Below are 12,723 nucleotides of genomic sequence, written 5' to 3' on the forward strand. Positions count from 1 at the left end.
TCCCAGCCAATGGGAGTGCAGAGCTAGTGTTCAGGGCGGGGGCAGCACGCTGAGCCCCCTGGCCAACCTGCCTAGGAGCCGGACCTGCTGGCCGTTTGCGGGGTGCAACACTGAGCCAGGACAGGTAGGGACTAGCCTGCCTTAGCCCCGCAGCACCATCGACCGGACTTTTAATGGCCCGGTCGGCGGTGCTGACCAGAGCCACCAGGGTCCCTTTTTGACCGGGCGTTCTGGTCGAAATCCGGACGCCTGGCAACCCTAGTGCTATCCTATCATTTATAGCTTGACTTCCTTTTCAATGTCATGTGTCGGGCCCTCTAGAAAATTAAAATGGGATTCTTGGAGTAAAGCTAATAGAGTAAGTTAATACACTGACTGGCCTTTCTTGTTTGGGGACCTGAATTTTAATCCTAGTTTGGATTACAAAGGCAAATGAATATGGTGGTCTCCTCTCCTCCTGCAGACAAGTTTAAAAACAAAACCACTGCAGAACTGGCAGTATCTGGGGAAGTAAGTAAAAGAGATTTGCAGGTCAGGCATGAGGTACATTTACTGTGTTGTGTGGGAGAAACTTTCACAACAGCTGTTTGCACTCTACCTGATTTAAGATCATGCTACTAATCTCTAACTTTCATGAGCACTAAATTTACCTGAAAATTTTTAAAGAAAAAACAAACAAACTAGAGGATCTAGTGGTTTCCTAGGTCTCCAGAAAGGTCAAGATTTTATATTTCCTGTAATGCAGTTTATTTCCACATTGTAGTTAAGCACAATGGAGGACAGGGAGTAGGCCAATATCTGGGGACTGCTTTTGCAGGCAGTGGGTGAAATGAACTACAGACTCCACAGTCAACCAGCCAGCTCCGACTCTGCAAAATCACCTTATTTAGCAATGGTGTGTTATGCCCTTGTAAAGAAGGCACTTCTGATACTATTACCTACCCTAGAATACAACACGGTTATGGAATGACAGTTCCTAGATTTAAGAAGTTACTGAGCTTTTCTGCTTTTTACAGTCAGTGCCAAAGATAGGATTACAGCGTGATCCCAAGCTGTGCTTTAGCCACGTTGGGGCATTAACATGTTGTTACTGGGTTTTTCAGACGGTGTGTTTATAGTGTAAATGCAACCTGTGTGAACCAGAAGGAGGAAAGTGGGCCACGATTTTCAAAAGCGATTAGTGATTTTGGGTGCCTCCAGTTTTGGGTGTCCACCCTGAGACACCTGAAAGGGGCCTAATCATCAGAGGATAGGTGCAGAATTCTTTCTGGAAATCAGATATTTTTCAGATATCTCAAGTTGGGCGTCCAAAATGACCAGCCTTTCTTGAAAACCTTGGCTGTAATCTGTAGCCAGGGGACATGAGACTGTGGTAGAACCAAGGAAGTAGCAAGTACAGTGAAAGGTACCATCACTGGCATATCTACGTTCCAAAATGAATGGTTACATTCAAGGCACCAGAATAGCTGCTTTGCTATATGTTTCTTTGATGCAGACCCACAGCGAAAACAGGACAGACAGATTTTAAGCCGAAGGCTACAAATCTTATTAAACTTTAACACAGGGGAGGGATGCTACCCACCATCACCCCGCTCACCTATACCAGGCATTTAGTTGGTTCCAGTGCAAGATTTCCAGGGCTCCTACCACATCACTCATAACTCAGCATAGGCACTCCTCAGCCTACCCCCCGGGACTCAGCTCATTCTGAGTCCCAGCACAATGTACCCCCACAAGGGGAACACAGGGTGCAGCAGGGTGGGGACTCTGCCCGCAAGGGCCCCAAGGTCTCACTTTGTCCCAAAAACCCATCGCCAAAATCCTAGGTCTCTTATCTCTGGGAACTGTTCGTTTTATCCTTGTAACCATGCTGGAAACCAGCTGCAAATTGCGACGAATCAACAACTCAATCAAAGTACCCCTGTTAGGTACCAAATGCATTCCTACTTAACCCACTGTGGCTTGAAGGTGCTGCAAAGAAGGCAAAAAATTCTCTGGTCCTCTGCTAGTTGGCCCATGGGAGAAAAAAAAATCTTTCCTGACCCCCCTAAACAGATGATCAGCTCTCAGGCCAGGTTCCCATTCCTAGTTCTGGGTGGGCAGCGTGGGGCTGCAAGAATGAAGTCCCGTGGCTCCCCATTCCAGGTTAAATCCTGGGAGCTGGGGAATGCTAGCCAATCAGCACCCTTTTCCCCTCCAACTAGCCAATATGTGCCAGAGACTCCCAAGGGAGAGGTCCTTCCGTGAGTAGCTCCTTACCTCCCTGCTGGGACTGTCCCCCTTCACTGATGGCTCCATCAAGTTCCCCCACATGTTGCAGCAGGTGGGTGGCATTTGCCAAGCCCTAAAGTTGAAGTAATGCATACAGTGTCAGACTTCACCGCCTTCTCTTTCTGTGTCTTGTGCTATGTTTTCCCATTATTTTGTTTTTTAGAGAAAGAGGAATTGTTCCAGAGTGTATTGACGCAGGTTGCTGAACAATTCTCAAGGTAAAAACTTTACATCATTGTTATGACTGCAAAGTTCTATTTCTTTTATTGACACCGGCTGAGGCTTTCAAAGGGAGCTAAAGAAGTGAGGCACCCAACTTCCACTGGAATTCAAAGGGAGTTGGGCACCTCATGCCCTTAGAACTCTTGACAATTCCAGCCTTACTGCCGGACTCAGCCCATACAACTCCCATTGACTGCAACGAGGAGATGCACAAGGCTTATGCCAAGATGGAATTTGGACGGTATTTGCACAAGAAAGGAAAGGTTAATTGATTTAATTGTGCTTCCATCATCTTATTGGCAGCAAAAAAAGTGCATCTTTGTTTAGTTTTGTAGGCTCAGCATTTGTTTATCAATTTTAATGTGCACATTTTTATTCCCTCAGATAACAATTCTGAATGTTTTTACGGATGCTTATTTTATCCTCACTGGCTTCAGTAAGAGGGATCAATTCTGCTATATCTCTGTAAGCCACCAATATGATTGAAAGAAAAAAGATCTTCAAAGGTGTACAAATACCTGTATGCTGGCCTTGAAGCACCATCAATTTAGTTTTGCTTCCCTAAGGGGCATGATAAGTATCTGCTGAAAGATGGGGTGATGACTTCATTCTCTCAGAGCCAAAACAATAGCATTCTCTTTTAATTTTCATGGACTCTCCATAGCCTTTGAATGTGCACATCTTTCTTCAAGGTTGTACATTCAGCACAGATTTTGCTGTTCTTTACTTGACATTAAATGTCATTCCTTGGTCCTTTGAAACTGGTGTGCGGTTTCTAATACAAAATCTTTTCTTTATTGTATACATATAGATACAAATGTATATTTCATATCTGATTTTTTTCCCAGGGTGTTTAAAATCAATGAACTGAAAACTGAAGTAGCAAATCACTTGGCAATGCTGGAGAAAAAAGTTGAACGTAAGTGTCCTTTATTTTTTAACAAAATTAGGAATTACTCTATATAAAATCAGCATCTGTTTAATTATAATACAAGGGACTGGTAGCATTGCCCATTATTCAAGTCTCCTGACACTTCTCATTATATCACCCTGTTTTCAATTACTTATAACTTTACAAGACTTTAGATATTTGGGCTGAAATTTTCCATGCTGGGTCTTTGCCTGAGGCTGAATTGTTCTGGAAAATTTTAGCCAAAAAAATTCATCCATTTCCAAGAAGAAGGCTAGGGGAAAATATGGTGTTTTGTCCACGTTAAAAAATTCTGATGACCTTTTCTTTGACAAGCTCTGGCGCCCCTATGCTTTGGAGAAGGGACTTGAAAGTTGGCAAGGGAGGTGGTCTTTATGTCAGGATGTGCCTTTTTCTGTCCCTATGAATATTTGCCCAAATTTGGACAAGTAATAAGCCTTTGAAAAATCACAGTTTGCACATGCTCAGTAGAGACTGCTTCGATTTTAGCTGCTAAATTCCCCAAATATCCCATCTGTACTGAGCACACTCCAGTCCAGTGATTAGCAGGATTTTCTGTACAATTGTAGTTCTGAGCTGCCATGGGCCAGAGCAGGGCCAGACATTGAAACTGAGGACAGACAGCTTGTCTCTCCACGCCCTTCTGCTGCTGATGACAAGGTAGCGTGTAGGAAGAAGCTGCCTAATTTGAATGCAGAGGGGACAAGAGCCTCACCTGCAGGGGAGGCAGAGGGAGCAGATGTTGACAAGGAGCCTGTGGGAAGACTGGGGCTGTTGACTGGCAGGGGGGAGAGGGAAACGGAGACTGGAAGTTGAGGGGGGGACTGATGGCTAGGGAGGGAAACAGGAGGGGACTGGGAGCCAGTAGATTTAGGGGCTGCTGAGATTGGAAGAGAAGCTGCGGGGGGGACTGGGACTGGATGGACAAGGAGACTGGGCCTGAGAACCAATGGAACCAGGCTAAGGAGATGTGGGAGGAGGGGAGACAGATCTGACAATGAACTGGGCTATGGAGGAGAACTGGGAGTGGCCCCGGGAGTGGGGGAGAGACTGGTACAGGGAGTCCAAAGAGTTGAGACTTGGAGTCGCTAGGCAAGGAGACTGGGCCTGGGAGGAGAAGCCGGAGGAGTGGAGGCTGGGGTGGGAATGAGGAGCAAGGGATGGGGAAGAGAGGGCTGGGACAGGGACATGTTGGAGGGGATAGGGTAGAAGGGTCATGTTTATGGGGGACAGACATAAGTCTGTGCTCACCACAGCACACTCCCGTCCAGAGCCTGACATGGAACCAAGGATTCCTGAGTCTCACCTTTCCTCTTCTGTCAGCAAATATCTGTGAAACCCATTGGCAAAGTGTCCTGTCCCCCTCTTCTGCTGGTCCACATGGAAGATGACAACCTACTACTATTAGTTAGTCTATCAACTCAAGTGGCAGAGTTCTGTGAGGTGGATCTAAAGGTTCCAATCCTACTAATGACCCATGTTGGTGTTAATAAGATGCCACATGATGGAATTTCTGTTTTTTCTGTTGGCTTTTTTAAAAACCTAGGAAATTACACACACACACAATACTGTGTTAACAGAACAATATAAGGTTGCAAAGTCAAGCACTCAAAAGTTAGGAAATGCCAGAATTAAGGTGGCTTGTGCTACCTTAATTCAGCCCCCTTATGTGTATGCATTATGATACAGTCCTTAATTACATGATCACATTTTATTTTTTTTCTGCAGGACCCCTGCCTCATTTAGTGCATGGGATAAACCTGCTCTGGAGAGGAATCAGGGCTGTGTAGTAAAAGAAAATGTTGTCCGTTGGACTTCTGCTTTATTTGTTACAGAAGTTGGAAGGTGTGTAGTGAATGAGGCAGGGGACTGCAGGAAGAGGAAGGATGGTTTCGTGGTTACAGTAGTTGAATGCTGGCTTGGAGAATTAGATTCTGTCCCTGCCTCTGCCACAGAGCTCCTATGAGATGCTGAGCAAGTCCCTTAAACCACACTTTTCAAAGGTGGTCACCAATAGTGTGTCCCTCCTTTTCTGGATTCCTGACTTGAGACCTCGGGATCTGATTTACAGAAGTGCTGAGAATTCAGAGCTGCAACAGCAGTCAATGGGAGGTGTGAGGTGAACATATAAAGTGGTATAGAATGCTAAGCACTCTGAAAAATGAGGTCCTGGGCATCTCAAACTGGGCACCGAAACTTAGTGGACCTTAATGAAACTTTTTACCTTAATCTTGCTGTGCTTCCGTTCTCCATCTGTAAAATGGAGATAATAATATCCCACTCTCTCACCTTACAGGGGATTGGGAAGATAAAGTAATGTTTGTGAAGCACTCAGATAACCTAGTGATGAGTGTGAAAACCAATGAGGAAATTAATAATTGTATATTCAGAGCAGGGTTTGAATAATGTGCAGTAAATCAGGCCTGGGGCCACATATTGAACAATGAAAAGAAAACAAAATATCGAATAGCTGCTCATTAAATGAGCACTGCCCATCCTGTGCACTAAACGAGGAAGAGCGCCTGTGGAAAAAATAGTATGTGATCATGTAATTGAAGACTGTATCATAATGCATACACACAAGGGAGCAGAATTAATTCTGGAATTTCCTATCTTTTAATGCTTCACTGTTCAACCTTAATACTGTACTTTTAAAATATGTTGGCTGTGTGGATGTGGCTGTGATAGATATATATTTATAGTGGTGTTTTCACTTTTATGTGACGTACAATTCCAAAGGATAAGTGCCTACACTCAATAAAGAGAGGATAGTCCTGGAAAATAGAGTCTCATTCCTTGAATTTTTTTAGTACTTTTAAAAAAATAATTAAATGAGGATAATGTTGTTAACTTCTTCCATCTTATGTGGTTATGCTGGATATCTTCACAGATCTGAACCCTTGGTATTCATTTACACTCCCTCCTCTTATAGTCAACCTCTTTCATTAATACATTTACCATATATTAAAAAGAATACCATTGAATACTCTAAACTCCCCATTATTAGCATTAGGTTTTTAAGGTATTTCCAATATATGTGAAAGTATCTCACTTTCTTCTTCCCTTTCTGTACTCTCACACTGGATGAAATCTGGGTCTCACTGAAGTCAAAGGAAAAAGCCTCATTAATATCAATGCAGGTTTTCACCTACTGTGGTTCCTATTCTAGCTGCAACACACACACTGATTCTAAATATGTAATGTAAGTAAAATGTAAAATACTATATTGTCCATACCAATAAATATACTGCATATATAAAAGAGACTACATAGTTTAGACAACAAAGGCTACGTGTGCTTTTTATTAAAGAGGCAGAGGCTTTAAATTATCTCGGCTGAAACTGGAATTGTAAACACAGAACACCCACGCCTTTCATCCCCTGTTTCCTGGTTGCAGATTAAAACACTGCAAGGCTCTATTATTGTTTCTATTCTTCCTTATTGTTTTAACAGTAAAATTATTGTTCTTAGTTACTCTGCAGCAAGAAAGTAAAGTTCAAAGCAGCATTTTTCTGTATATAATCCGATTTTTATTTTTTCACCCTGTGTAGTGCATAAAATAGACCTACGGAAGAGAGGGCAATAGGACACATAAAGCACTATCAAACAGCACAGTTTTGACAGGGTCAAGTTCTCATTTATATGCTCCACAGGCATAGGCACATTTAAGACAGAAATTGACAGAGCCTTCTGCCACACCACAGCTGCAGCAATGCCTCTTCACTCTAGGCTAGTACCAGCAGCTTGCCAGAATCCATGGACCAGAGCAGGTGGGTCTCCCCATCAAACTGATGTACAGAGCAGGCTCCAGAGTGAGTGCTCTATTGAACTATCCCAGCCAGCCAAATGCTTCCTTCTTCCACTGGCTCTCTCCCAGGTGGCTTACTAAACCCCAGCTACAGATGCACTTACTAAACCCCAGCTACAGATGCACTTACTAAACCCCAGCTACTTTGTGTGCACTCTGCATGCACAGCCTTTCAGCACTGGCAGGCCAGCTGGAATGAGAGGAGATAACAAAAGGTTGCTGTACCACATGGTTCAGGGTTCAATCCAGACCAGTGAGGGGTTATGTCACCACTTGCCCTGCCACACTGGGTGCCTTACGATGCTTTGCTGCTGTAGCTCCCAGCCTGGGATGCTCACAAGCAGCCAGGTCACACATGAAGTGTTTATGTGCTAGATAGCCCTGATTCAGCAGCTCCGACCCCAGCACCCTGTCTACAGCCCCACTCTAGCTTCCTCCAGCCTTGTTTCCACAAAACTGTGCGCTCCGCAATATCTATCCTTTCCTGGATAGTTCAGAGAAATGATAAGGTTTCTGTGTTCTTCTGAAGACACAAAAGCACATCACAACTTATTAATTTAACGAGGGTAAACGCACTCTTCCATTTAAACACAGATCTGAGTTGGTTTATAGTTAAAAATTGAAGTAACAGTAATCCACACTGTGTAGAGTCAAGCACAGGAGTTTATTACGTACAATGCTGGCGGAGTGTCACTTTGCTTGTTAGGCTCAGAGACACTGCAGAACAATCAATTACAATAGATTATATAGGGTGCTCATTGGGTGGAGAGAAGTGAAGGGGATGGGTTTTCCCAAGCCCTGGATAGGTTCTAGCAGCAAGACAAGATAAGCACAATAAGCCAATGGTCTAAAAGATTACATAATGGCTCTGCCCAAGGCTCAAATTAACATATTGCTGACACACAGATAATTACCCCCAAACTATGTCTATTAAAGTGTATAGGTTAAATCCTAATTTTGGGGCCCAGGGGAATGAGGTAGCAGCTCTCCTGGTTGACCAACAGGTAAATTCCTGGAGATTTAAAGCAAAAAAAGCAGAAATTAGTATTTAACAATAACAATTGTTTATAAGTTTACCCTTGCATTTCTGTGGGCTAGAATTGGCATAAATCAGTGAGGCAAAGGTGTCAATTATATTAGGCCTCTCCCTGAACTCTGTCTGGGATCTGAGGGGTATTGTACCACTATCTCCTCCCTGCATTAGGGAGTAACCGTGAGGCCTTTCTCAGCGCTTCATGTGTCTATAACTCATGATAAGGACGCCCAATTACATTCGGAGTTATGCTGACTTCGCTCATTGACTTGAAACACACAAGGTTATCTGTTTACCCCAGCTTTCTCTTAGCCATGTATTGTTCTTTGTTAGCTAGTCCTCATCCGGGCCTCTATGAAAAGTTCTTAGAAGAAACTGAAGTTAAGATTTTACATGCACAGCAAATGGATTTTGGCCCTTCAAAAATAAATCAACTTTATTAACAACAGGACATAGGTTAAGTGATGCCAAGTAAAAGGAATAAAGTTAAAAAGGGTTACAAGCAAATAAAAGTGAAAACATGCATCTGAAAGTCTAAAACTTAATCTAGCAACATTTCTCTCACCAGACATTCTTCTCCCTATTCATGACTGATTTTCCCTCAGTCAGGACCTTCCACAAAAGTATAAGATGCTGGCTTCCCTTGTCTTCCTAGGTAAAACAACTTTGCCTAAGCAGGTTTCTAACCTGTATTCAGTTTCCAGAGACTTCAAACCCCACCATCTTGGTTGAAGGACCCATCTTTCTCAGCTTGCAAGAGCTCTGTCTTCTTGTGTCTGTCTAGTGATGGGTGCCAAAGATGGCTTCTGTCTTTGCTTATATCTTGCAAAGTTCAATGAATTTGTTTCAAGAGGAAGGATGGCTTCATGCTGTTCTTCCCTTCCTGTGGGTTTCCCATCCCTCTGTATGTAAATGGGACTTCCGTTGTTTTGCTTTCACCGTGCTTAATTTACATAGGACACAGGTAAATAGCTGTCTTCTCTCCTGTCCGGGGGGCGGGGGGTGAGTACCTGTTTCTCCCTGTTTGGCCACAGACTGTAAAGCATAATATCATTAAATATCCAAATTTCCTCATATATTGTAAATATATACATTTCACGAGTATATTAATCACCAGTGTCATTAGCTTTCAGAAAAGACTTTACTCTATACACTTTTATACTACAGTAATATTCTATATAATCAGTTGATTCAATTGCTTATGACTTGAGGTTCAGCCCCCTTGTCTTTATAGACAAGTAAAACTTTACAATGTGTTCTTTGAAAAGTAAAACCCAGACCAAGCTTCTCTCTCCTGCTGGGGCATAGACACCATCCTATCTCCTCCCCCATTACTCGGCTCAATAGCCCTGTTTACCTAATATGTAACTATGGACTTTCACGGTCTTTGCCTGAAGACCTGTCTGGTCAGAGAATCAAATACACATTCCTTTGTCTGAGGCAGCCTGTGCTTATGCATTTTTTACCAAACACATGGTATTGACCAATGGGAAATCTTGGCAAGTGATCATAACAAGTGGCGGCATTGTCTCCATCGGGGTATCAAAGTCCATGACAGAAGCTGGCTCCTACAGCTTGAAGAGAAAAGAGCCCATAGGAAGCAAGCAGCTCCCAACCAAGATACATACATTTGCAATAACTGCCAAAGATCATGCAAATCTCGGATTGGACTGTTCAGTCACATGAGATATTGCAAACCGCTACAACGTAGGCTACAATTCCCACCATCTCTCGCAGACGAAAGGATGCCAACACGCACCAAACACATACTAAGAATATAATTCTAGCACATACTCATAACTTTTTGTCCACACCCTTTGCATACACCATGACAGAATATTAATGATCAGTGAGTTATTAGTTTTCCAATGACGTATTGCATGATACCTTTTAGATACAGATTATAACCATAGTGAGTTGGGGCACACCGAATTGGTTGTGTCAGCTGAAACTCATTACCTGATACCAGCGAGTCCCTTTTCCTCTGACACTGGGATGCTTTTAGGGTCACAGTTGCAAACTGTATTATTTCAGCTACATGGTGAAATAAGTTACATATCTGCAGTACATGGGGCTTGGTAGTTGGATTTGGGAAGCCAGCATTCACAGAGCTGACAAATTTTCCCCAAACAAGGCTCCTCCTTAAACTGGGTCTCGCTACTGATAGAAATAACAACAGATGTGGCTATCCAGGGCTATTTCTGCCTGAATGGATCAGATCGCATCTCCAACAGCCAGTGTTGGTGAAGAGGTGCTCATTTTTTCCTGTCTACGAGTGCACACATCTGCTCAGAATTTGACCTCAAGATCTTGCAACTGTGCCAAGTATGCAACATTTTGAAATAATTCCAGGTCTTCATGTTTTAAGTGTATAAGTGCAATGAGCTGGATCCTGAACTCCTTACTTAGGCAAACTCCCACTGAGTTCAATAAGAGTTATGATCCAGTGCAGAATTCAGGATTTGGCCCAATGCCTTTTTAAACTACCGGGTCTTTTAAAAATGTATTTGTTGCTGCAAATTAATGTTAAGGGCCTTGATCTATGTGCATAAACAAGGCAGTTTATCATATACAAGTAGTGTATTACACTTTTTTTCAGCTGTTTCCTTTGATCTTGACTTCTGCAATGGAGACCAGGTGCTGGCATACAAGGGATGTGAAACGTATCAATGAGTACCAAGTGGACACCTACAGGGTGTAACTGACTGAAGTGTGTAAGGCCTTGTCTACACAGGAAAATTTTCTCAGTATAATCCAATGTATTTATACTTGGGCAACCCTCACTGGGACACTCTTATTCTGGTATAAGAGTGACTTTTCCTTTTCTTACATTGCTTGGGAAGGGTTTACAGCTAACCCCCACTCTGCACCCCCAAGCCATTTTTATGCTGAAATAAAAGTGGGGAGTAATATCTCTAAAATTATACCTGTAAAACTTCCCCGTGTAGATAAGTGCTTAGTTAAGACAGCAAAGCATCCTGCAGTAGAATAAATGGCCTTAAACGAGGGGTGTAACAAGGGTGCAACTGTGAATCCCAAAGGAGCATGACCCAGGGTGCACCTGAACAAAATACACAACCACATCTTGCCAGGAGGAAGAAAAATGACCCTTTTGTCAATGTCCTCCTCCCCTGCTCAAAGGTCTATCATGTCACAGTAGTTATTAGACAGGTAGGCAACCATAGCTGAAATTCATTATCTGAAAAGGACACCTAAAGGAATGACATCTAAGGCCATGAGTGAGCTCAAACTACTTTTCCTATCTATCTTTCATTGGTGCATGGTTGATGGCATTACATTTAGGGACCACAAAGTATTTCACAAATGTAAAGTGAGGGCAGAATCTGGCCCTGCCTCTCAACTTAAACCATTGTTACATGTGATTGTACAATGCTAACAACATTAATTTCATGACCACAAATTAATTTCATGACCGTTTCAGGCCTGTCCAAATGTTCTTCCTAAACCTCAGTAAGGAAGGAGAAGAACACTTAATTTTTTTTAATTTTAAAAACACTCTTTTAAAAAATAATTATATTAGTTTTCTGCTCCAGTGTTGATGGTGAGCAGGTTTGAGGAAAGCTGAAGAGCAACTGTGACTGGGGTCCCAGGGGAGCCAACTGAGGTCACTCAATTAGGGTGAACTGCAAAGAATGGGGCAGACAATCCGCAAAGCTGGTGGATAATTCAATACTTAGATTTACCCAGCCAGCACAAAACAGCTCCTATAATACCTCACTGGTTACCCAGAAGCCAACAACGCAGTTCCCTTATAGTAACCCAGACTCAGACTCCACCCAGATACCCAAGTCAAGTACGATGAGGGTTACTGAAAATCTTATTCATCAGATAAAAAAGTTCTACCAATCCCAAAGGATCAGACACATTACCTCCCAGGTTAATGAATATTCCAGATCTTACCCAAATACACACTTCCAGCCAATTCTTATTAACTAAACTAAAATTATTAAAAAAGAAAAGAGAGAGAGTATTGGTTAAAAGATCAGTATACAAACAGACATGAGTACAATTCTTGAGATTCAGATTCATAGCAGAGATGGTGAGCTTTGTAGTTGCAAAGAGTTCTTTCAGAATTAGTTCACAGGTTATAAGCCAGTGTTTTTATTCAGGGCTGTCCAGTCAGAACTGGGATTTCAGTCCTTATGGTTTAGGCTTCTCCTGCATGAAGCCTCAAGCAGATCTGAGATAAAAAGGATTGGGACCCAAATATCTTTATATAGTTTCAGGCCTTCTTGTGACAGCTCAGAATCCTTAGGCGAACAATAGGCACTCATGGGGACTTTGAAGTGGACCCAGTTCCTAAGCATCACTGGAATTATCCACACAGATTAACATAAGCCAATTTCCTGTTTTTCCACCATTCGCAGATGAGTTGCTATACATTTCAAAGAAAGATGAATACAGCGATATCCTATGTTTACAGTTCATTTAAATGTT

At 42.6% G+C, this 12,723-nt stretch overlaps 1 protein-coding gene across 2 annotated transcripts in view; it reads left to right on the forward strand.

Moving 5' to 3' along the window:
- The window catches only part of PDE9A (phosphodiesterase 9A), a 91,849-nt gene that overhangs the window by 42,690 nt on the left and 36,436 nt on the right, over positions 1-12,723 (forward strand). For both annotated transcript variants that reach the window (XM_065406595.1, XM_065406603.1), the window contains 2 exons: positions 2,435-2,489; positions 3,342-3,412. In XM_065406595.1, coding sequence (XP_065262667.1) covers positions 2,435-2,489; positions 3,342-3,412 — 126 coding nt within the window. The remainder of the gene's footprint in view (positions 1-2,434; positions 2,490-3,341; positions 3,413-12,723) is intronic.

This window comes from Emys orbicularis, chromosome 1 (assembly GCF_028017835.1).
Source record: "Emys orbicularis isolate rEmyOrb1 chromosome 1, rEmyOrb1.hap1, whole genome shotgun sequence".
NCBI lineage: Eukaryota > Metazoa > Chordata > Testudines > Emydidae > Emys > Emys orbicularis.